At 40.2% G+C, this 24,820-nt stretch overlaps 1 protein-coding gene across 1 annotated transcript; it reads right to left on the bottom strand.

Annotated features, from left to right (window-relative positions):
* Positions 1 to 1,878: 1,878 nt before the first annotated feature.
* Positions 1,879 to 19,303, bottom strand: LOC120434832 (cytolytic toxin-beta-like). The gene is made up of 5 exons (XM_039603263.1): positions 19,145 to 19,303; positions 17,445 to 17,618; positions 14,475 to 14,634; positions 7,600 to 8,106; positions 1,879 to 1,932 (listed from the first exon to the last, which is right to left on the bottom strand). Exons 1-5 carry the CDS (start codon positions 19,177 to 19,179, stop codon positions 1,879 to 1,881), a joined length of 930 nt encoding a protein of 309 aa, XP_039459197.1. The 5' UTR covers positions 19,180 to 19,303.
* Between the last annotated feature and the right edge of the window lie 5,517 nt (positions 19,304 to 24,820).

Raw genomic sequence — 24,820 nt, 5'->3', positions numbered from 1 at the left:
CACTCCTACTCTTGACCTCTTGACCACAAGAGGTCACCATACTGTGTGTTAGGTCACTGTTGGCCCATTCAGCTGCTCCCTGTCCATCCCAGACATCATGGACATTTAGGATCACTGTTCTAGCTCTGACCTCTCTTGGCATCCTGTGACTTAACAAATCAGACAACCTCATGTCATCTAGGTGGTCTTAGTTATAAAATGCCCGCCTCCCACTTGAGAACACTCATGCTTGAGGTTAATCACACCAAAGTATCAGCGAGCCTAAAGTTGATCAGGGCATGAGAGAATAAGAGTGCAGCAGAGCTCAATCAGCACTCCTCCCTCACCCCAGAACCCACTCATACCCGTGAAAGACCCTCACACTTGTGAATCTCTAGTGGTCTGTCCCTTTCTGGGTCCCACTCTAGTGGAAATTGGCCACCTGCAAAGGAAACAGAACCCTTCCTCCCTAGTACGGCTTCCCTGCCTTATGTCCTCAATTGTCTTCTTTATTCAAACCTAATGTTACTCAAAACATGAACCTAATTTTGTATTTGGTTTTGACTTTTATTCCTATATAATCTTAAACATCACTCATCTCAATCTACAGCTTAACAGTCTTACAGCACTGCTGTCATACGCTTCCTGTTTTTCCTTATCTGATCATCAACATCCTGTGCACAAACTGTCCCTGCTGCTGCAAGTGCCTCTCATCTAAAGTCACCTCTCACCAGCAAAATCATCATAAAATCATTATAACGGCTTATTCTACTAAAAGGATCAAAGAAAAACAACCACTTTAATCACTAATGTAAGCACCCAGTTAATTGCTTCTAGATAAACTTCATCATAGCTAAAACTGAACTCTAACAGTATTTTGAACTCCCCATTTTCTGGGTAATAACCTGTTTGAATATATCATTTTATTTCATTTTGCTGCTTTTAATGTAATGCCTCCTCTAACTTAAACTTTATCAGACTTAACCAACATATATAAGCTTTCTCCCTTTGCTTCTGTTTTCTGTATTTCTGTATTCTGTAACTGCTTTTTATATAAGAGGACTAAGTTAGAGCTGCATCTGTTATCTCAATATTTTATATGTCACTCAGTTTAGTTACAAGCAAAACTCCTATTCAGTTCCTCTTTTCTGTCATTTGTTATTGGGCCAACTCAAATTCAGTTAAAAGTTAAAGGAATTTCAGGCCCTAGGCCTCAAATCAATACTGTCCTGTGTGTTGATGAACTCTGTATGTCTGTAAGCTGCAGTAATCCTTCAAAACTCAGGTCATTCTCACAGTAGATTGGCTAATCATAACGTTAACCAAAAGTTTATGACCCTCAAGAGACGACTCTCTGAGCCACAACCCGTTAAAGGTCCCAAAATGCAATGTGTATGAAAATCATTTCTACATATATAATCTCCAATATTATTCATTTGAGTCAGCTTAGACTTTTAACATCCTCATAAAAGCTCTCCACCACCCTAAAAAATAACAATATTCTAACATTATGTCACTGTTACCACTTATCCTAAAATCAAAGAAAAATCCCACATTTTCTACTCATAAATGTTCACTATTTTCCCAAAGCATATCCTTTATTCCCACAATTTCCCTTTAAATTTGGTGTACAACTTCTTTTTAACCCCAGCAATTTATCTTCTAAACAGAATTCAGTTCATTTTACTCCTTTCTTTAGAATTAACAATCTCGCCTCAGTTTTACCATCTCTAAATTATCAAACAACCCCAATCGTTATAAAATCCTAGTAAAACCCCTTTCACATTAAACAAATTAAATCTTAAACCTCTTTTTTGACACATCTCATGTGGCAAAAAACTCAACATGCTCCACCCAAGCTTAACAAATTAAAAGGAAAAAGGTTAGTCATTTCATTGTTCAGAACCGCTTCAGCAATTCCTCCTCTCCGTGTTTTGCTTCAGCCCTGAAAACCTGTGTTTAAGGAACAAAATCAATTTAATCATCATGTCAAATCTCCTCCAACTCGTTGCTCCATGCAAGGTCTGGATCCTTGAATTTCCTGAAAACAAAACCTGTAGTTTACATTTCATACTCAACTCTCCCTTATGATCCCGCCTATGTCATAACAAAAATAAACTTGAACAGAACAGTTATTAATCATGTGTTACCTCAGTTAATGGTAACTTGAGTTACATCAATGTTTCCTTTAGCATTTTATAATGTATTAATATGGTCTAACCCAAATCAACAAAGCAGAAATTCACTCAAAGGAACATCAGCATCCCCAGATTTAAGTCTTCCACTTCTCCTGTTTGTCAACCTTTTTATTTATTTCCCCTTGGTCCAACCACTCACATTCACTCCCATGCATTCATTATGATATATTTTTGCTGATCTGCAGCTTCTTCACAAGACGCCATCAGATGCTCCACATCAGCAAAATCAGTTCAATCATTTGTTTTATTTCGCTTTTCCTTTAGGAAAATAGTTCTCTATACTTTTGACTGGATTGAATCGATCAATCCATTTTTTAGACAGAGACTTGCCGCCAATCAGTCTCTGATTGTAATCAATTATAATTCTGTAAAGCCCACCTGATTTTCGATTTGGTATTTTTGTCAGCGCCCGTCTGCTCACTCTCTTCCAGGCCTGCTTAGAACAAAATGAAAAAGAGAGCTGATTATTAGCTCATCAAAGTACCAAACAAAATCACCTGACAGGTTTTTTCCTGAGTGCACTTACTACTACAAAAATTTTTGGGGCCCTCTCAGACCTATCCCTGCCTTAATGAAACACCCTCTCTGGAAATAAAACAACAGCCTCAAAAATCTGAAACAATCTTAAATTTCACCCGCTCAACACACCGAAAACCTCGTCAAAGATCAAAGACCGTTTTCATTCAGCACAAGATAAAACCAATTTCAACCACATATCATCCTTAAATTATAAATTTCCTGTCCAAATTGCCCCTCTGAACAGACCTGACCACCGTAATCAAATATCCTGATACTTTACCATTATATATTTCTCCCAATACTCTTCAACAGCCACTGCTCTCTTGAACTGAACCGAAAGCCTCCGCCACACACGCACACAGGAAGTGTCTTTGTCACCACTCACTCCAGCTAATTTGCATAAACCCACAGCTCAACAGCCAACTTAACAAGAGGAATACATGTTTTTAAACCTTATCACATCATTGAATTATTTTCATTTTCTTTCTATACTAATCACTTACTTTGATAAATCAGTGCAAGAGCACCCTGAGTCACTCTTATAGACACTTTTCTTTTGTTTTTTCCATCTATTTTAAATCTTTCCATCAATTGTATTAACCATTCACACCATTTTAACCCTCATGAAATTAGCAGGCTGATTTAATTACGTATGTTTGTGTTCTTAGCCAGGTTTTAAGTCATTATCTGTTCATTAATCTTCATGAGCTTGTCTCTGTAAGGTTAGTGCATTTTCTGTTTGTATGTGTGATTCTTATAAATGTTTCTTTATGATCTTTGTGATCTTGTAAATGTTTCTTTTCCAGTGTTCCAAACTCCTTTGACAGGGTGTGTTTTCTCTTTGGCTCATCACTGGTCATTGTGAATGACATTTCCCTTCTGCCTGTGCCCAGTGGCCTTACCTGTTAAATCCTGCCTCCTCCAGTGACCCAAGGTCACTCCGGGACTTAGGTTCGAGCAATCGTGACTGCGCCTTTGCCTTAGGTTGTCCCAGGGTTTCGAGGTGGGATCTTACCCGTCATGGGCTGTCCAGCCTTCCATGCCCGCCTACTACAGGAGCCAACTGGGCAAGAGTGTTATCAGGCCTAGGGACACACTGGTTCTGGAAATTAAAGGAGTGTAAACTGCTTTATTAAACTTTCCAACAATAATTTCACATGTAACAGTTTGTGTACGGCATTTTCAATTCATTAATGTAATTGTTAGTTCCTGTATTTATTTCTCTCAGTCTGTCTCTTTTCTAAAACCTGTAATTAATATAATTTTATTACTTTATTACTTTTTCTTAAAACATGCATTCGCTTCATCTTCTTAGAGTTTAACTCATCTGTCTATTTCTCTGGTGCTCCCCTGACATCATCAGTCACACACACACCTTCCTCTCACACACACTTTTAAATAGAGCTCTTCCAAACATCAGGACAACTAACACTTCTCCACGGACAGGACCATTCTTTAGGTCAGTTTTATAGCATCAGTCACCCAATAATCTCTTAACTGGGCTTCCCAAGTACATATACTTATGTATTTTCAATCGAAAAATACACTCAACCTGTCATAACATCTCTCATGGATTTCTTGAATTAAAAGCACTTTCAAACTTTAAAACATCCTACTTTTCCTCACACAAGAAATATATTTCACAACCCCTTTCTTTTCATACACACTTTTAAAGGTTCTAACCTCTTTAGTCATTCAGTAATCGCTCCACACACACTGCCTTTTCTCTCAAACTGCCATTTTCCACTCACTCAGACAAATCATGCAGAGTCACTCAAATCAAATACTGACAGCATTCACACAGTTAAAATCACACAAAATACGCTTTCATACGAGTATTTTGGACATGCCTTCCATGATCAGAAAGAGCAAGTCAAAAGAAAAAAAAAAGAAAACTGAAACCTCTCATCATCCTCGCAGCTTCTCCCCACACACACATAACTGAAAAAATAAACACACCAACATTTATGGCTCACTTAAATATACATCTATCAAAATTCAGTCATTTACTATGCATCCACACTAATATATTCACACTGTATTTACACTCTCATAATAAGCTCTTATATACAGGCATTTAGCAAAAGCTCTCAGTCCTCTCAAAATTGAAACCATCCTCTCTGCGTCACTGTTGCTCATTTGCATTTACACACACAATCAGTGCACTTCCGCTGTGCATGACTGACACAGAGACTGATCCTACTCATAGATCTCATATTTTATATTACAGACGCCTTAAATTACAACTGCACAGATTTTTTAGGCCTTGTCGCCCTACAAATTTCGAAAAATTTACCATAACCGACTCGAACGGGCAAACCTCAGGTTTTTGTAATCAATTCACCAGACCAGACTCGAACTGCTCTGTCCAGATTTCTAGCCCTAACTTAATTTACCGGTAGCCAAAAAGCGCAAGAATAGGGGACTTGAACCCTAGCTTATCTCAGGATGCCCTGTACCCCACGGTCAAGCCAAACCGAGCTAACCTACCGCCGGTAGGTCAACAATGCGCGTCCGCATCGAGGAGGATCGCGAACGTCCGGCTATGCGCTTAACAGACGCCGCTGTCGCCCCAGACAAATTTAGAATAATTTGAAACAACAATCTACACCCAACACAGGATTAAGATTGAGGACAACCTCAACAGTTTTAGAGATTCCCCAGTCCTCTTCGGATGTTGCCCGAAACTATCCCTAGTCATCGCTAGGTGAAGGATAGATTTCTATCCAGCAGGAGCGCCACCTCCGAGAAAGTTCTTAAGGGTTGCATAACCAATGGGACTTGAACCCACACAATGACCAAATTCTATCATTCTAAAGTTCACTTCGAGTCCAACTGCTTTAATTCTCTTTTCATTCCTTTATTCTCATTACTCAGTACTGTCACTTATACTTCATTATCATTACTTCAACCGTAAACTTCATCAAAATTTCGCCAAAATTAAAAAACAGACATTTACCAGTAATTCCAGTGAGTAGACTTTAATTTGACATGCCCAATGTGACACCTTTTGGAAATATATTTCAACAGGCAGTGTCTTACCTTTAAATGCCCCGGGAATGCCTGCTCACTTTCACCACTGATTACTGCCTGCCCGTCCAATTGCCACGGACCCCGGATCTCACCAAAACCCCAACATTCCTCTCTCTCACCGAACGAGCCCCCAAATGTTAGGGTTCAATGTTGAGAGAAGAATCCATAAAACCACAGATCCAGGCGTGCAATTTAGACGGCATTTTAATGAACACATGTGTGAGTTCAACAACCCAATCAGTGTTGAACTGAACTTACAATCATGAGACAAGGTTTTATATGGGTACAATAACAAAGCCCTCTTTTACAAAAATAGACAATAGTACAGCTTACGTCAATCCAAACCACAAAATGTTCCCTGACCTTTAACATTGCTCTAAAAACATTGTCTTCGGGTCGGTGCTTCCTCTTCGCTGTCGCCGTCTGGTGCACTTCCTCTAAGTACGCCTGGCACACTTCTGCATTTCTGTGTGTATGTGTCTGCAGTGTATGCTACGCACGTGTCATGACCTCTCACTATTTGTCTGTGTGTACGTGCAGAGTTTGCATCTGCTTTCTGAACCTTAGTTGACCTCAACTTAAGCAACCAACCAGGCTAAGGCCATATCCTGTGTGTAATGATCTTGACTTATATGTGAAATATATAAACAACTGTTTCAATCTACCACAACTGCTTAAGGCTTAATCCGCAATAAATGCATACTAAACACCCTTTGCACTTAAACTTCTGGCTTCAGTTTCACTTCTGCAAACATGCTCTGCAGACGCTGTTTTGTTTCCTGTCTCATTTTGGCACAGAGAGTATTGTCCTGTCTCTGCCCCTCTACACAGAGATCATAAAAGCATTAATAACATTTAAATTATAGATTCAACAGAACCATTTAAAATGGTTCTTCTTTGGACCTGTAATAAAGGCTATAACCATATATTTGAACATCTGAATGCATCTAACTGCAACCTCACTATTAATACTGAAATGTTAATGATGATTATAAAAATAGCAGCAACTAATAGCAGGACAATATTTCTATTCCTGACAACTTCCAGTCATGGAAACTGTCTGTTGGATCTGTGTGACGTTGTTTTTTGTGTTGCTTTCTTGGTTAGAGTTCCTCACAAATGTCCAGATTATTCTTCTACTGAGGCGTCGAACCATGTTTTCAGTTCTTTGGAAGAAAACATCGCCTTTGCCATCCTTACTTTTCTTTGACTTCTTCAAATGCAGCTGAACTCCAGCTGGTATTTTATTGGACTTTGCAGCTGTTTCTGGTCATCAGTTCATTCCTGCAAACCTCTGAACCTGAACAACAATGATGCTGCATTGCTGGCTGATCCCAAAAGGTTGATTCTGTTCATCTGGACGTTTTCACGTTTGCTCACTGATCAGGTGATTCTTCTTCAGTCTCAGCTGACTGCAGCTTTACAACCTTACAAACAGCACATTTGCACAATGACTGAAACCAGCAGCACCTGATATATATGATACTAATATAATACATATACATATATAATCCATACTAATGATGAAGGAACTGAGCTCACAATCCATTGTTCATTCAGTGAACTACTCAGTTTATTTTGGGCCTCAGAAATGCTCACTCTGTTTGTACATCGCTGATTGTCAGCAATAGACTCATTCTGCTGTGTGGACAGGAACACATGTGACATCACTTCCTGTTTGTTTGTGACTGAAGAGGAAGAAGTTTACAAGGAATCATTTAGAAGAGTTTCAAACATCAACTGATTGAATCCATGAATGTGAAACGTGTTTGTGAGTGAAAGAGACAGACATGTACAGACTGAACTATCTGTTCAACAGTCAGAGTGTTTTCTCAACAGGAGACACTCTTTACACTCAGCACAGGGACACTGAGGAACCAGGAATGACTGTAAACCCAGGATAAAGAGTTTGAGTGAATGTGGTGTTGAAGGTGTGGAGGTGGATCAGAGTGTCAGAGGAGACTCTGTAGAAGGACAGAGTGCCAGCAGGACAGTCCACATACACTGCTGCTCTGTTAGAGACAGAGGAGGAGGAGGAGGAGGAGGAGGAGGAGATGGATGTTTTAATCTTATTGTGCCAGACATGATGAGGACCATAATCAGAGCAGTTCAGACTCCAGGACTGATCATTGTATCCAAACACACAGTCTCTGCCTCCTTTCCTTCTGATGCTTCTGTAACTCACTGATATATAAACATTTCCTCTCCACTCGACCTCCCAGTAACAGCGACCAGTCAGACCATTTCTACACAGCAGCTGTTTCCAGTAATCAAATCTGTCTGGATGATCAGGATATGACTGAATCTCCTCCACACGTGTCACCTTCCTGTTGTTGTCAGACAGTTGGAGCTTTGTGTTCACTGTGTTTGTGTCGATTGTGAGTTGACAGGAATCTGATGGAGAGAACAAACACAATCCAGCTGCAGTTATTGATCCATCATCTGTTCATTGATTGACACTTTGATGACTCCTGACATGATGAAGATGGTTGAATGTGTGCTGCTTTGTTTTCATGAATCTCATTAAAAAACACTTACACTTCCTCAGACCTGGTCTCAACCATCGGACTCCAGCAGGCTCCACCCTGAAAGGAGGAGGGGGTCAGACCAGCACAGTCAGCATGCACACATGGACATTACATGACTCTCATACACACACTGTTACACACTGAGCTCAAAGCTCGGCTCCACTGTTTTATTCAAAGAAATCTACATTTATTTATCAGCACATTTAAAAAACAGGTTGAGCCAAAGTGCTGCACAGAGTAGAGATAAAATAGGAAACATACACAGTAATTACTATAAAGACTCGTCAGAATTGAAAGCTACAGAGTACAAATGTGTTTCCAACCGGGTTTTAAAAATGTCGAGTGTTGGTGACGACCTGATGTGAAGGGCGACTGTTCCAGAGTTTGGCTGCAGCGATCGATAAAGCTCACCTCTGTTTTTATGTCTAGTTCTGGTCAGAAGTTGCTTATCTGCAGACCTGAGGGCTCTGCTTGGATTATTTTTTGTTAAAGAGAGATAAGATGGAGCCAATCCATTCAGAGATTTAAAGACAAACAACAAGATCTGGAAGTGGATTCTACGACGTACTGGTAACCAGTGGAAAAGCTGAAAAAGCTGGTGATGGGTCGTCTAGCACAGACCCATTGCTGGAACCAGACAATTCTACCACAACAGCAAAGCACCAAGCAGAGCTCTTTGAGCTCATGCACGAGATCAAACTATGATCTCGAGATCATAGTTTGAGAGAGAACTGTGACAGCGCCTGTTCCTTCACTTGACCTCAGTCGCTCGCCTGCTCCCTCGTAACACTGCTCTTATGAGGTTACATGAATATGCATAAGTTCATTAAAATATGACATCTTACACAGGTATGAACAAAGAGTACCAGTCTGCATAGTGTAGGTATATGTGTGTGTGTGTGTGTGTGTGTGTGTGTGTGTGTGTGTGTGTGTGTGTGTGTGTGTGTGTGTGTGTGTGTGTGTGTTCCAGATGTGACCCTGTGACCCCAAAGCTGGTGCTAAGAGTCCAGCGGTCCCCGAACAAAGGGCTCTTATACTTAAGCAGACACAGAGTAGGTGTCCTCCCACACCAGGGCTCAGCAACCTTTAACACCCAAAGAGCCATTTGGACGCGATTTCCACGCAAAAGAAAACACTGGGAGCTGCAAATACTTTTTGACATCTAAAATGAAGATAACACTGTATATATTGTTTTTACCTTTGTGTGAACAACTAAGGTGTGTTGCTTATGAAACCATGAAGTGCTACAGAGAAAATTACATTTTATTTATGTAATTAACACATTTTGAACTCTTAAAGAAATATAAAAAGCAAAGACACCCAGTTGAACTAAATGATCCAGCAAACAAAAACTGTTGTCATCGCCACCCTTTATATCACCTTTGGGCTTTTGGACCCTTGACCTGACTTATAAAAAATAATTGGAAAAGCTCTATGCTGCTGAAAGATGAAAAATAGATATTTGCAAAATTCTGCCTAAACATGCATTTTACCTGGTTAATGTGTGTGGCGGGCGTGGTCTGCAGTGCTGCTGCAGGGGAGGCGGACGACCTGAGCGACACCCGCAATCACGCCTCACCGCCTTAACATCTGTGCCTCTCTGCTGTTGTGTTGGTGTATGTTGGGCTGTGAGCTGCAAAGCTACAGCCGGCTGTATGCGACAGCAACCTGTGTGAAAATGTCAATAAAGAGATGCTGAAAAGCGTGTTCATGCAAACATCGCCGGGTCTGCCGTGATATGTTTACAATGGGACTTCTGCTCCTAACCTCTGCGCACAGCGCCTGCAGATGGGGGCCAATGAAGTCACTTTGATCTTTATGCAGGACTGTAAGCTGTCGTCCGTGAGGCGTGAGCTGCTTTTTGTTTTAACATAGTTCACGGTGGAGAACAGTTGCTGACATAATGTGGATCCAAGATCCATAATTGGCCTACCTGGGATTGAAAGTCTCGATAAATGCATGGTGTTTCAAGCGGGTACACCAAGCTTCCACGAGTGTGACGCTTATTATGAGCGATCAAAAATAATAGAATATAATTTTATATTTATATTTCAATATCACAATAATCTTCCAATTTCAAAATGCAAGTTAAAAAAGAACTAACATGAGTAAAACACACTTCAGCTAATTACTTAAAAAACTAATTTATTTTCCCAAACCACGCAGAGCCGCACTAAAAGGACTAAAGAGCCGCATGCGGAGCCGCAGGTTGCCGACCCCTGTCCTATACCATAAATGAGTAAGAGAAGGTACGACCTCTCTCATGACACTGTTGTGCGTGCATGCCAGAGCACTCTGAAGGCACACAGAGTCTTTACAGACTACTAAGGATCAAACTCTATCCTTATGCAATCGATTATAAAACTCTAACCATATATGAGTAAATATTTCCAAGCATAAATAACAATCAACAATATAAACCTTACAGCTGGTTTTAAAAGCAGAATGTATTTGTTTCTCAAATGAGAAAGAGCTATCGAGAAACACTCCTAAATCTTTAGTTCTGAACTTTTCCAGTGGGCTAAGAGCAACATAATGCTAACTTGACGTGACTTTAGCATTATGCACTAATGTTAACACTTACTTTTTAACAATGTGAGTAGCTAATACAACACTATTTCCCTTAACTTTTTAAGGATGTGAACTGCTAATGCTAACACTCTTTTCCCAAGCAAAACCTAATGCTCATATTGTTTTCCTTTGCTTTATAGCAATGTGAGCAGCTACAGCTAAATAGACTGCTGCCATTAGTGGCTAATTCTAATTAGGGTGAATTATTATTGCCTGCTACTGCTAATATCGCTTTTCCTTCCCTTTTAACAATGTGAGCAGCTAGTGCTAGGTAGGCTGATGCTAGCAGCTAATGCTGGTGAATAGGAATTGGCAGCTAATGCTAATACCATATTTTCTTGCTATATATAACAATGTGACCAGCAAATGTTAAGTAGGTTGTCGTTATCAGCTAATACTAATTTGAGGTGAATTGGCATTATCCACTTATGCTAACAATGTATTTTCTTACTTTTTAACAATACAAGACCTAATGTGAACACTTTTTAATTCAATCTTAACTTTTCCCCTGCAATGTGAAGAGTTAATGCTAAATAGGCTACCATTAGTGGCTAATTCTAATTTTAGATGAAAAAGCATTAGAAGCTAATGCTAATACCATATTTTCTTGCTTTATATCAATATCAGTAGCTAATGCTAAGTACATAGCTATTATTAGCTAATGCTAATTTAGGTGAATTAGCATTATCCGCTAATGCTAACAATGTTTTTGCCAACTCTTTTCCCTTGCATTATAACAATATGAGCAGTTAATGCTAAGAAGGCTACCATTATTAGGTCATGCTAATTTGATGTGTGTTAGCATTATCCGCTACTGATAGCAATAGTTTATCTTACTTTTTATTACTTTTTAACAATATCAGCAGCTAATGCTAACACTACTTTCATTTCAGTTGCTTATTTAGCATGAATTAACTTCATTTAGCATTAAGAAGTTTATGCTAATAGGCTACCATTAGTGACTAATGCTAATTTTAGGTAAATAAGCATTGGCAACTAATGCTAATACCATATTCTCTTGATTTCTAACAATGGGAGCAGCTAATGCTAAGTAGGGTGCCATCATTAGCTCATGCTAATTTATCCACTAATGCTAACAATGTTTTTTCACATTTTAACAATATAAGTAGCTAATGCTTATACTATTTTTCCTTTCATTTTATCGTTAATAACTATTACCGCTAGTGGCTAATTCTAATTTTAGATTAAAAAAAAGCATTAACAGCTAATGCTCATACTGTTTGCTTTGTAAGAATGACAGCAGCTAATGATAAGAAGTTCACCGTTATTAACTAATGCTAATTTGATTTGCATTAGCATTATCCGATAATGGTAACTCGCTTCCCCTGCATTATAACGATGTCAGGACTTAATGCTAAGTAGGCTGCCATTAGGGGCTAACTCTAATTAGGGGTGAATAATTATTAGCAGCTAATGCTAATACAGTTTTCTTTCCTTATAACAACTTGAGCAGCTAATGCTAATTTGATGTAAATTAGCATTATATTAGTAAGGGTTAATGCTAAGTAGGCTGCCATTAGCAGCTAAAGGTAATTTGGGGTGAATAAGCACCAGTAGCTAATGCTAATACCCTTTTCTCTTGTGTTATAATGATGTGACGTTAATGCTAAACAGCATTAGCTTAGCAGCATTAGCTTATCAGAGTTTTCATCATGGTCACACAAACCTTAGCAGAGCAAAGTGGCCCACTTAGCAATAGCTGCCTCAAGTTGTAGAAAGCAAGGGAAAACAGTATTAGCATTAGCTGCTAAATGTGCACTTGAGAACAAATTTATTGTGAATTCAGCTGTGAATGTAGAGTTTCCAGTATTTAAGCTTCCATTTCCAAATGTTAGCTGCTCCTGTCTGTCTCTTTGTCACACACACAGACTGAAATGATTCACAGCCTTGTTTCATCCTTCTGACTGCCACTGTGACTGTGGAGATACAGCATGGGAAACATACACATGGCTGACACATTAATAGGTACACAGTGGCCACTATCTCAGGTACACCTGTGACCTAATAAAGTGTATCTAAAGTTACAAATGTTGTCTCTTTCCAAATATTTATGGACCTAACTGTAGGTCCACTTTTAATGAAACTCTCAACATGACTTATCAGTTATCATTAATGCTCCTGCAAACAGACTCCTTGGAGACCCCGCATATAAATATCCATGTACTATCCAGCTAGACTAGTGTGTCTATCCCTGAAAATATTCCTGCATGTCGTGCTGGGCAATATGGAAAAAATATTTATCACGATATGAATTATTTTATATCACAATAACGATATATATCACGATATACAACCTGACCCGTGGTCATCTAGAAAGTACACAGTCTGTAAACAGCGAGTGCCGAGGTGCAGTCTTTGTTTTGAGTTACCATAAAGTATGTCGCAAACCGGGTGCACGGACAGCAGCACCAGCTCGCAAAACCACGAGACAGAATTTCTTCACGAAAAATATCTTTTTTTTTTAAACTTTATTTTTCTTGCATAAAGTTAAGAGCATGTATAGTTAGAAGACAACACTAATATATTTGCCACAGGCTATTTAACCCTTTAAGACTTACCATAGAACCAAGACCGCCAGAGCTTATCTTTCTGTTTTACATGCTGTAGTGCCATTTGTGGGAGTATTTCAAGTTTACATATATATTTACAAACCGTTATAGCCCAAATTTAATAATATGTAGGCATTAAGTAAATAGTAACTTCATAAATTGCAAAACTTCTTTTGTTTTTACATATATTTCTAGTTAAAAAATTTAAGAGGTGTATTCCTCAAAACTGTAAATACAAAAGTTTCCAACCACTTAGAAATTTATTTTGAGTGTCTTCATAGTTTTATTTTTTGAGATACACTAATTTTATATACTACAGGAAAAATGTACATAAATATTATAATGCATCAAAATAAACTATTTCCAACAGCGTAATTTGAGTTCTAAGCATCCCAGAAATGATAAAGTAAAACATGACTTTTAAAAACACCAACATAGGCTTTTTTGCAAAATGACATCACTTCCGGTTTTGGGCAGGTAATGGCGGACAGTTAGTTCACGCTGACATATATGCCAATGTAGGAAGTCTTATGAACGTCGGCAAAAGCGTGTTTCTGGAATATTATCTTTTGTTGCTGCAAGTTTGAATATTATGTTTTGTTGCTGCAAGTGCTTCTTATGCAATTTTTGCAAGTTACATGTGCAGTTATATGTGGAAGGAAACCATGACCCAGGACAAGCTAATGGCATAAGATGTAAGTACAAGTCCTCCGGTTTCACATGCAAATAAAATTATTGCGCTACCCACGTGGCTACAGTTCTACAGGGATTTAAAAATAGTTAGGTAAAACAGAGTGTGCCTGCTTCGACTGGTTGTAAAGGGTTAATTATATAGTTTATGTAATAATTTATCAAATTTGGGTTAGTACGATATAAATGACAGAAGACAAATGGCACGATAGACACTTTTCTATCGTCCACACGATATATATCGTCATATCGCCCAGCACTACCTGCATGTGTAATTGTTCATGTCTCATCTGCAGGAAACAAACAGGAAGTGAGTGAAGGACACAGGACATGTTTCAGCTCTTCCTCCTCTATCAGACATTCTCTTCATACCTGAGAGTGTCCAGTTTCCAGCCTGGATCCTTCAGTCCAGCCGACAGCAGCTTCATTCCTGAGTCTCCTGGATGATTGTAACTCAGGTCCAGCTCTCTCAGATGGGAGGGGTTGGAGCTCAGAGCTGAGGCCAGAGAAGTACAGCCTTCCTCTGTGATCAGACAGCCTGACAGCCTGCAGACACACAAAACAACAACCATCTGTCAACAATCGTTTTCTCTTTGTCACAATAACATATATCCATTTACATCCATTCAATGTAACTTTATTTATAAGTGACAATTCCCAACAGACACCAACAGTCATCTCAAGCTGTTTAACAGTGTAAGGTAACAGGCTCCAATATTAGAGAGAAAGCCCCAACCATCAGACAATCCAGTGTGAGCAGCACTTGGTGATGGTGGGAAGGAAGAACTCCTTTGACACAAAGATCCTCCCAGTGAAAACAGGCTCCAGGAGGAGCATCTACCATGACTGAGGGGAGAGATAAGAGATGAGCTCAGAGAGAAGAACAAAACACAAACTAAGGAGAGAGAAGACAAAGTTAAAAACATGCATAGCATCATGGGAAGTCCACCACAGCCAGGCTTTTCTTTGTGTTCGCTGCTTTGACAAACCTCAAACCGAACCTTAAGCTCCTTATTCTTCACGCTGGGACTATTTGGCCTTCAGTGGTGTCCTGGCTGACACACTGGAGTGACCAGAGTGCTAAAGAGTGAATCAGACACACCAGTGTCACCCCTGATATCTCTACTACACTTTCAGCTTCTCCACCTGAGCTGTGGCTAAGGTGCTACCAGCATGCAGGCTCGGTGTGTCTCACTCAACAGTTACACTCGTCACCCAGACTAACACCACTCTACAAGTTCACCACCAAGAGGCGCTAAAAGACCACATACAGTGAGATCATCACTAAATGTCTGCTGTGTCTGAAGGTGACTTGGTTTTTACTAACTGGCTACATGAGCATGATTAGCTGCAGTTCCATCTTTGTAAAAGAGACTCAGCATTAGAGCCAAACAGAAACATTTCTACTTTTTAGTATGTTTTTAGTAGAAATGTTTCTGTAAAAAATGATTTGATATTTCAATGAAAATACTTTTGTATCAATTGTTTATAAGTCAAGAATAATAGTTAAATAAAAAGAAGCTTACAAATCAATAAACACTCAATAAAACCTTGTACAGCTAAAACTCATGTAGACAATGCCAGGGGAGGAAGTAAACTAAACCTTTGACACCAGAGATGATAACTACCAAAATAAAACAGGAAGTTAATAACAACCATGAGGGGAACACCTGAGTGAACCTAGTAAAGGGATGTAGTGGAGCACTGACGGAAGTAAATAAACTCAAAAATACAAACAGTAACTAAAACTAATGAGAGCTGATGGCAATTGTGTCTGTGAGCAAGAGGAGGGAGAAAAGGAATAGTAAGAGTTGTCACCAAGCAGAAACAGGAGCTGGAAGCATGTAAATATAATAATAACCACTGCAGCCAAAAGAGTGCCTGACGAGCCCAGTTGTAAGTAAGCTATTAAGACTCGACTTTACACTGTGTTCGTGTTTTCCAATAAGTTCCGCTGGAGCAGCCTTTCAACGCCTCTGTCTCTCTCGCAAGCAAAGTTGACCCAGACAACAAAGTAAAGTTAGTTTTTGCCACGAGCCCGACATATTAGCCAGAGGTCCCTTTACTACGGTTCGAGTCATGCAGACGCTTTTTATATATGCAGAATAGTTTTCTATACGAGATCGAGCTCTCGCCCACCCTACTGTTACTCATTTTATATTAAGATTTAAACATCTAGTTGAATTGGTATGGTGAGTAACCTTCATAATAGTAATAAATCACATAGCAATAGTACATTCATGTAGCTGTAAAAAGCATGATAATATATTAGTAATTCAGTATTCTGTTACTTTACTCAGTGAGAGTAACGTAACAGAATGCATTACAAAATACATTTTGGGGCATGTATTCTCTAATCTGTAGTGGAAACATTTTAAAAGTGACCTTCCCAACACTGTGAAGATGTGAATCCAGTGGGTGGATGGCGGCATCACCATGAAGGATCAGTGTGAGAATACATTATCATCCACGATGAAAGCAAGTCGCAGCTTGTGGCTGCAGTTAGCTGGTTTGATATTTAGCTTGGAGTTAACTCAGTAGAAGATAGAATGCTAAACTGTCTAAACCAGGGGTGTCAAACACATGGCCCGTCTGCCAAATTCGGCCCCTGAGATAATTTGATATGTCAGTTATTATAGTATTTTCAGGCTTGCTGATATTCCATGCCAACAGGGATGGGACTTTATTCTGATGGACACATTATGTCGCCAATCACATTAAGAGACAGACTGGGATCATGCCACTATTTAAAGAAAGGGATGGGGGCAAACGTTCAGAAGAAAGCAAGCATAGTGGTACAGGCCAGGTACACACAGACACAGGTTTAAATGCAAGCGTGTCAGGACAAAGTGAAAACACAAAATGAGCAGCATCTGGCTGAATTTCAGTGATACTGGAGACGCCAAAGCTGAGTGCAGAATTTATGAATTAGAAGCTGGATAAAGTGATACCCATGTCCGTTCTCTTCTTAGTGGTAGTAGATGCATAAAATTAAGACTAATGAAAACACTGAATTAAAATTGCTTCCCTTAAAAGCACCAAGTTTACAATTAAATTTCTAATTTTGATCTTCAGCACCCAACACCATGACTATGTACATATTGTCGGGTATGAGAATATTTGTGTTGTGTGCTGTGGATTCAACTCTACAAACTCATCACTATTTTCATCATCAAATTTCTACTTAGACAGCAACAAAACAGAAAGCAGTTCCCAGAAACTACTTCTTGTTTTAGAATCTTTCAACATAAGAGTATGTTGCACATCAGAACACCTCCACATCTCCTCTTATTAAAGGATTACCTTATTATTAATTTGCTATTTCTGCCAGTTGATTAAAAAATGTTTGATCTCACCTGAGAGTTTCCAGTTTACAGTGTGGATTCTTCAGTCCTTCAGACAGAAACTTCACGCCTGAATCCTGCAGGTCATTGTTACTCAGGTCTAGCTTGATCAGATTAGAGGACTGAGAGCTGAGACCTGAGGACAGAGCTTCACAACTTCTCTCTGACAGGTTACAGAGACTCAGTCTGAAAAATAACAGCAAAACAATTAAAAAAAATACTTTTGATCAAGTGTAATGAGATTATATAACATTTAGGAATATTCCATTCTCTTTTTGTCAGGAAAGTAATGAACAACATGTGGAGACAATCAGAGAGACAAGAGAGAAGTGAAGAGAGAACAGAGCAGTAAAGAACACTGGATAGTTCAAATTTGACACATTTTTTGGTATCAACAAAATGTGTCAAATTTCTTTATTTTTGTAATCGTTTCAGAAGAGTTCATGATTAAAACTTACATCAATAAACACCCAGAAAATTTTCAGAAATGCTGACATGTATTCAGTGTTGAACAAAGTGAGTACTGATTATCACTTAATAGCTTTATAGACTTTTCAGACACCAGCACTCATGACTGTATTTTGGGGGTTATTTTGTTAGTTTTTTTTAGTTGATCGTAGGGGTGGGCGATATAAACGATATACGATAGAAACGATATAGATTTGGCCAACGATAGAGATTTTGACTATATCGTGATATCGCGATAGCGCATGTTGATGATGTCATCAAGCTGCGCCTGTTTTGGTAGAAAGTATCACAGCGGCTACAACCATTATCATCAGTAAATTATGTTCTCCTGACTGAAGTTTGGCCCGTGTATAGCATCCTGCTATGCAATTGCATTTGTCCCTAACCACCAAAATGCCTCACGTTAACTTTTATCGAGTGGAAAAAAAGTTGACGTTCATCCTCCAGCTTCACTGTGCTAATGTTATGATAACATAGCTGTGTCGCTAGCAATCACGTAGCACAACATTATATACCAGGTAGTCCAACTTCAGTAACGTGCAAACGCCACTGCTGTTTAGTTTTCTGTCTTCACTTATGTTGGAAGTGGTAGCAGAGCTGTAAGTTTTAATTAGTTTCAAAAATCTCTGTCAGAACATGGTATGAAATGTTTAGGTGCAAACTAGCGAGCTAAATTCCTGTTAACTTCTATCTCCGTTAAATTTAATAAATTCTGTTTTCATGGATGCATGGATGTTAAACTTAATTGTTACACCCGATAAAGCAGCAACGCTGATGATTTAATTGAATGATGATAATTGAAGATGAAAGAATTTAGACTGTTTTTAACTCTCAGTGTTCGTTTGACTTTGGGACCTGAAGGGGACGGAGTTTTGAACAGATTACTCCTCACTACGGCAGTCGTAATGCTCTGACAATCCATCAAGCAGTCCATCAGCAGGCTTACCAAAGTTGTACTAAAACATTTTTAACAGATTTCTGCACTAAAATCGGTTCAAGGTCAGTGAGCACAACCAGAATTCATACATAAGGCACACTCTCGATTTTTGAGAAAATTAAAGGATTTTAAGTGTGCCTTATAGTGTGGAAAATACTTTATACAGAAGAACAGAATATATCGTGATATATATCGTTATCGCACATGCTTCAAATTATATCGCGATATGAATTTTAGCCATATCGCCCAGCCCTAGTTGATCGCACCTGCTTTTTACCAACAAGCATATAAGTTAAAATGTACTCACAGAGCTTTGTTGGAGGCTTTGACCACTGGCAGCATTCTTAGAAGAGCCTCCTCAGAAGCAGAGTATTTCTTCAAGTCAAACTCATCCAGATTTTCTTCTGATGACAGTAAGATGAAGGTCAGAGCTGACCACTGAGCAGGAGACAGTTCTTCTGTGGAGAGACTTCCTGATCTCAGGGACTGTTGGATTTGATCCACTAGAGAACGATCATTCAGTTCATTCAGACAGTGGAACAGATTGATGCTTTTCTCTGCAGACAGATTCTCACTGAGCTTCTTCTTGATGTACTGAACTGTTTCCTGATTGGTCTGAGAGCTACTTCCTGTCTGCGTCCAGCAGACCTCGTGAGGAGACTGTGATTGGTCTGCAGTGAAAGACCCAGGAGGAAGCGGAGGAACAAGTCCAGGTGTCCATTTGGACTCTGTAAGGCCTTGTTCACAGCACTCTGGTAGAAGTGTTTCTCTACAGATTTTACTTCTTTTTCTGGTTCTTGTTTTCGAAACAATATAGACCATATGGACGTTGTTTGTTTCTCTTCAAGCAGATTGAGTCCAGAGTTGATGAAGGCCAGATGGACATGAAGAGCAGCCAGAAACTCCTGAACACTCAGATGGATGAAGCAGAACACCTTGTCCTGGTATAGTCCTCTCTCCTCTTTAAAGATCTGTGTGAACACTCCTGAGTACACTGAGGCTGCTCTGATATCGATGCCACACTCTGTCAGGTCTGATTCATAGAAGATCAGGTTTCCTTTCTGCAGCTGATCAAAAGCCAGTTTTCCCAGAGACTCCATCATCTTCCTGCTCTCTGGACTCCAGTGTGGATCTGTCTCAGCTCCTCCATCATACTTGACCTTCACTTTGGCCTGAACCACCAGGAAGTGGATGTACATCTCAGTCAGGGTCTTGGGCAGCTGTCCTCCCCTCTGGTTTCCACCACATCCTCCAGAACTGTAGCAGTGATCCAGCAGAAGACTGGGATGTGGCACATGATGTGGAGGCTTCGTGATGTCTTGATGTGGGAGATGATCCTGCTGGCTTGCTCCTCATCTCTGAACCTCTTCCTGAAGTACTCCTCCTTCTGTGGGTCAGTGAACCCTCTGACCTCTGTCACCATGCCAACACACTGTGGAGGATCTGATTGGCTGCTGCAGGTCGTGTGGTTATCCAGAGGCGAGCAGAGGGAAGCAGTTTCCCCTGATGAGGTTTATCAGCAGCACATCCACTGAGGTGGACTTTCTAGGGTCAGTTAGGATTGTAGTTTTGTGGAAGTCCAGAGGAAGTCGACACTCATCCAGACCATCAAAGATGAACACAACCTGGAAGTCTTCAAAGCTGCAGATTCCTGCTTCTTTGGTTTCAGTAAAGAAGTGATGAACAAGTTCCACCAAGCTGAACTTTTCCTCTTTCAGCACATTCAGCTCTCTGAAAGTGAATGGAAATATGAACTGGATGTCCTGGTTGGCTTTGTCTTCAGTCCAGTCCAGGGTGTATTTCTGTGTTAAGACTGTTTTCCCTATGCCAGCCACTCCCTTTGTCAGCACTGTTCTGATTGGTTCATCTCTTCCAGGTGAGGCTTTAAAGATGTCTTCTTGTCTGATGGTTGTTTCTGGTCTGTCTTGTTTCCTGGATGCTGTTTCAATCTGTCTGACCTCATGTTCATCATTGACCTCTGCAGTCCCTCCCTCTGTGATGTAGAGCTCTGTGTAGATCTGATTCAGAAGGGTTGGGTTTCCTGCTTTAGCGATGCCCTCAAACACACACTGGAACTTCTTCTTCAGGGAGGATTTAAGGTTACGATGACAAACAGCAGCTGGAAGTTCTGAACAATACAGGGAGTGCAGAATTATTAGGCAAATGAGTATTTTGTCCACATCATCCTCTTCATGCATGTTGTCTTACTCCAAGCTGTATAGGCTCGAAAGCCTACTACCAATTAAGCATATTAGGTGATGTGCATCTCTGTAATGAGAAGGTGTGGTCTAATGACATCAACACCCTATATCAGGTGTGCATAATTATTAGGCAACTTCCTTTCCTTTGGCAAATGGGTCAAAAGAAGGACTTGACAGGCTCAGAAAAGTCAAAAATAGTGAGATATCTTGCAGAGGGACGCAGCAGTCTTAAAATTGCAAAGCTTCTGAAGCGTGATCAGCCGAACAATCAAGCGTTTCATTCAAAATAGTCAACAGGGTCGCAAGAAGCGTGTGGAAAAACCAAGCGCCAAAATAACTGCCCATGAACTGAGAAAAGTCAAGCGTGCAGCTGCCAAGATGCCACTTGCCACCAGTTTGGCCATATTTCAGAGCTGCAACATCACTGGAGTGCCCAAAAGCACAAGGTGTGCAATACTCAGAGACATGGCCAAGGTAAGAAAGGCTGAAAGACGACCACCACTGAACAAGACACACAAGCTGAAACCTCAAGACTGGGCCAAGAAATATCTCAAGACTGATTTTCTAAGGTTTTATGGACTGATGAAATGAGAGTGAGTCTTGATGGGCCAGATGGATGGGCCCGTGGCTGGATTGGTAAAGGGCAGAGAGCTCCAGTCCGACTCAGGCGCCAGCAAGGTGGAGGTGGAGTACTGGTTTGGGCTGGTATCATCAACGATGAGCTTGTGGGGCCTTTTCGGGTTGAGGATGGAGTCAAGCTCAACTCCCAGTCCTACTGCCAGTTTCTGGAAGACACCTTCTTCAAGCAGTGGTACAGGAAGAAGTCTGCATCCTTCAAGAAAAAACATGATTTTCATGCAGGACAATGCTCCATCACACACGTCCAAGTACTCCACAGCGTGGCTGGCAAGAAAGGGTCTAAAAAGAAAAAACTAATGACATGGCCTCCTTGTTCACCTGATCTGAACCCCATTGAGAACCTGTGGTCCATCATCAAATGTGAGATTTACAAGGAGGAAAACAGTACACCTCTCTGAACAGTGTCTGGGAGGCTGTGGTTGCTGCTGCACGCAATGTTGATGGTGAACAGATCAAAACACTGACAGAATCCATGGATGGCAGGCTTTTGAGTGTCCTTGCAAAGAAAGGTGGCTATATTGGTCAGCTGATTTGTTTTTGTTTTGTTTTGAATGTCAGAAATGTATATTTGTGAATGTGGAGATGTTATATTGGTTTCACTGGTAGAATAAATAATTGAAATGGGTATATATTTGTTTTTTGTTAAGTTGCCTAATAATTATGCACAGTAATAGTCACCTGCACACAGATATCCCCTAAAATAGCTAAAACTAAAACTACTTCCAAAAACATTCAGCTTTGATATTAATGAGTTTTTGGGTTCATTGAGAACATGGTTGTTGTTCAATAATAAGATTATTCCTCAAAATACAACTTGCCTAATAATTCTGCACTCCCTGTAATAATAAAAGTACAACTTCAACAATCCTATTTTACAAAATGCTGATGACATTTTCTGACCCACTGAGAAATGACTGAACACACTGGTGTCATAAGTGTCTCATTTATCTAACAGGTTAAAACCTTAAGTAAGAAATCCTCTTCACGCTCTCTGCAGACGGTCAGCCAGCTGCTCCTGCTTCATTCTCTCAGGAAGTCCACTGTGATCTTCACAAATGCCTCTCTGCTGCTCCTCTGCTCATCATCCTCCTCTGAAACTCCAAGCATTGGGGCTTATTTGGATTCAGAGCCTTCTGGATCTTCTTCAGCTCGGTCTTCACAAAAGTGATGATGTTGTCCTCCAGCAGCTGGGACAGGATACTTTATGAATGAGCCACCACTCTGAACTTCAGTCTACACAACATCCACTTCTTTATGATCAAGGAGCATATAATCCACGATCTCCTCACCAATTGTAAGTCTGACTTTATCTGATTAACTGAGACTTTGTCCACAACTCCATGATCCCAAAACATTGATTCTGTTCATATGAATGCAGCGATTTCAGTGGGAGAAACATTTCACTGGTGTTCAGAGCTGAACTACCAACAGGTTGATGATCGAAGCCAGAAACCTGGAGATGTTTCAGGTGACTGAGTTGAATGTACAGACAACTGGTCTTAAAGGTTCACTCTGTTTACACATATGGATCAGTATTTAAGGTTTGACTCTCATCATCTACTGGAGCACAAACTGGGTGTCATCAGGACGCTACAACACAGAACAAACACCATCCCCACAGACACAGCAGCCAGGAAGCAGAAGAACATAACATCAAGAAGGTCCTGAGTAAATGTGAGCGCTGGTTTGAGGCGAGTCAAGGAGGCCATTTATATGAAAAGGAAAGACCATCTCTGAATGGAGGAGGGCCTAAGGGTGCATCTCTCACCATCTTACAATGCTGTGATTGCAGCGTACCAATATGTGATATGCGTACCAATGATCAATGAACTGACCTCACAGTCCATTGTTCTTTCAGTGCTGCTGGTTTCAGTCATTATACAAATGTCCTGTTTTTAAGGTTGAAGCCTGCAGTCAGCTGAGACTGAAGAGGCGTCACCTGATGATGATCAAACGTTTCTCCCACTGGCGTCCAGATGAACAGAATCAACCTTTTGGGATTTACTTACCTGGATGATTGAGCATCAAGACACAACTCTGTGACTTTTCTCAGTTGAATAAATCCTCTCCTCCAGGTTTGTTTACATCTACCAGCCCTGTGGCTCTGCCCAGGGACAATAATCTATGTGAGAGGTGGAAAGTCATACAGGTGTCTGCTCCTGCCTTCAGTTATTTTTATCTACTGTGTGTCAACTGGCTGAACCTACTCCAGCTGTCTACTGTCCCCCTAAACTCAACAATGACTTAGTGATCTATCCATTCTCTGACCAAACACATCCTGCTGCAGGATGTTAACATAGCAGTACACTGATGATCCCACTCACTGTGAACAACACATTTGGACCTGATTTGCTGCTCTGGTTTACACGTGAACTTTGACTGCTGTCACCAACTTGAGAGGCTCTACAGAAAAACTGGACTTGTCCAAAATCATAAACTTACATTACAAGGACAGCATTGCTCAGTCAACTCTAATTACTATGGCCATGTTATCTCTTCTAATTAAGGCACAGACACTCAAACTTGCTGCTTTCAGTGAGAAGTCAAATGTCTGAATATGAGTTGGAAGCTGCTGAGAGTCCTCCTCCTTCCCATGGGGTTTACTTTCTCTACTACTTTCACTATAAACACGCCCCTTTCATGCACCTGCAGAGGGCCACCAGCAGATGGAGCTGTCTTAAACAAATCCACTTGGATAGTTAGCTGTAGATGATTTTCTCAGTGTGATTGTAGGATTTTGAGTTACTCTTTAGATTTATTTAAACTCTTATATTGTGCAAAAGTGTTGAGCGACCCATAATTTCTCTGTACTTTTCATAAGAGCAGCCAGACTTTCAGCTAGTGTTTCTTTTGCTCTGCAGGCTTTATGAAGGTGTGTCAAAGTTGTTCTTTGGCTGCTTTTTAAATCATTTTCAGTCCTCGTACAGGAACCTTCTTCAAGCTAAATCCAAGTGTGTTAGACCAGAGTTAACTTGATATGTGTGGGTGTGTAACTCTTAGAAGCTGATTGGCTGCTTTTTATGGGGGCTGGGTCTTTGGAAAGTGAGCAAACCACAGTTTTAGTAACACACCCTGAACTGCACACTTTAACAAACAACATGAGATTTTAACAGTAATGTAAAAATCCTGCGATTCATTGTTAT

Source organism: Oreochromis aureus, linkage group 3 (genome assembly GCF_013358895.1).
Source record: "Oreochromis aureus strain Israel breed Guangdong linkage group 3, ZZ_aureus, whole genome shotgun sequence".
NCBI classification, from domain to species: Eukaryota; Metazoa; Chordata; class Actinopteri; order Cichliformes; family Cichlidae; genus Oreochromis; species Oreochromis aureus.
This window is presented reverse-complemented; position numbering and strand designations above follow the sequence as displayed.

What these genes read in the sequence shown, in the direction of transcription:
- LOC120434832 (XM_039603263.1), bottom strand. Translation starts at nt 19,179, where the DNA reads ATGCTGCCAGTGGTCAAAGCCTCCAACAAAGCTCT. An exon ending in AAAGCCTCCAACAAAGCTCT is followed by an intron (nt 17,619 to 19,144) that starts GTGAGTACATTT and finishes GTTATTTTTCAG; the next exon opens with ACTGAGTCTCTGTAACCTGT. An exon ending in CAGTCATTCCTGGTTCCTCA is followed by an intron (nt 1,933 to 7,599) that starts GTGTCCCTGTGC and finishes CCTTAAACACAG; the next exon opens with GTTTTCAGGGCTGAAGCAAA.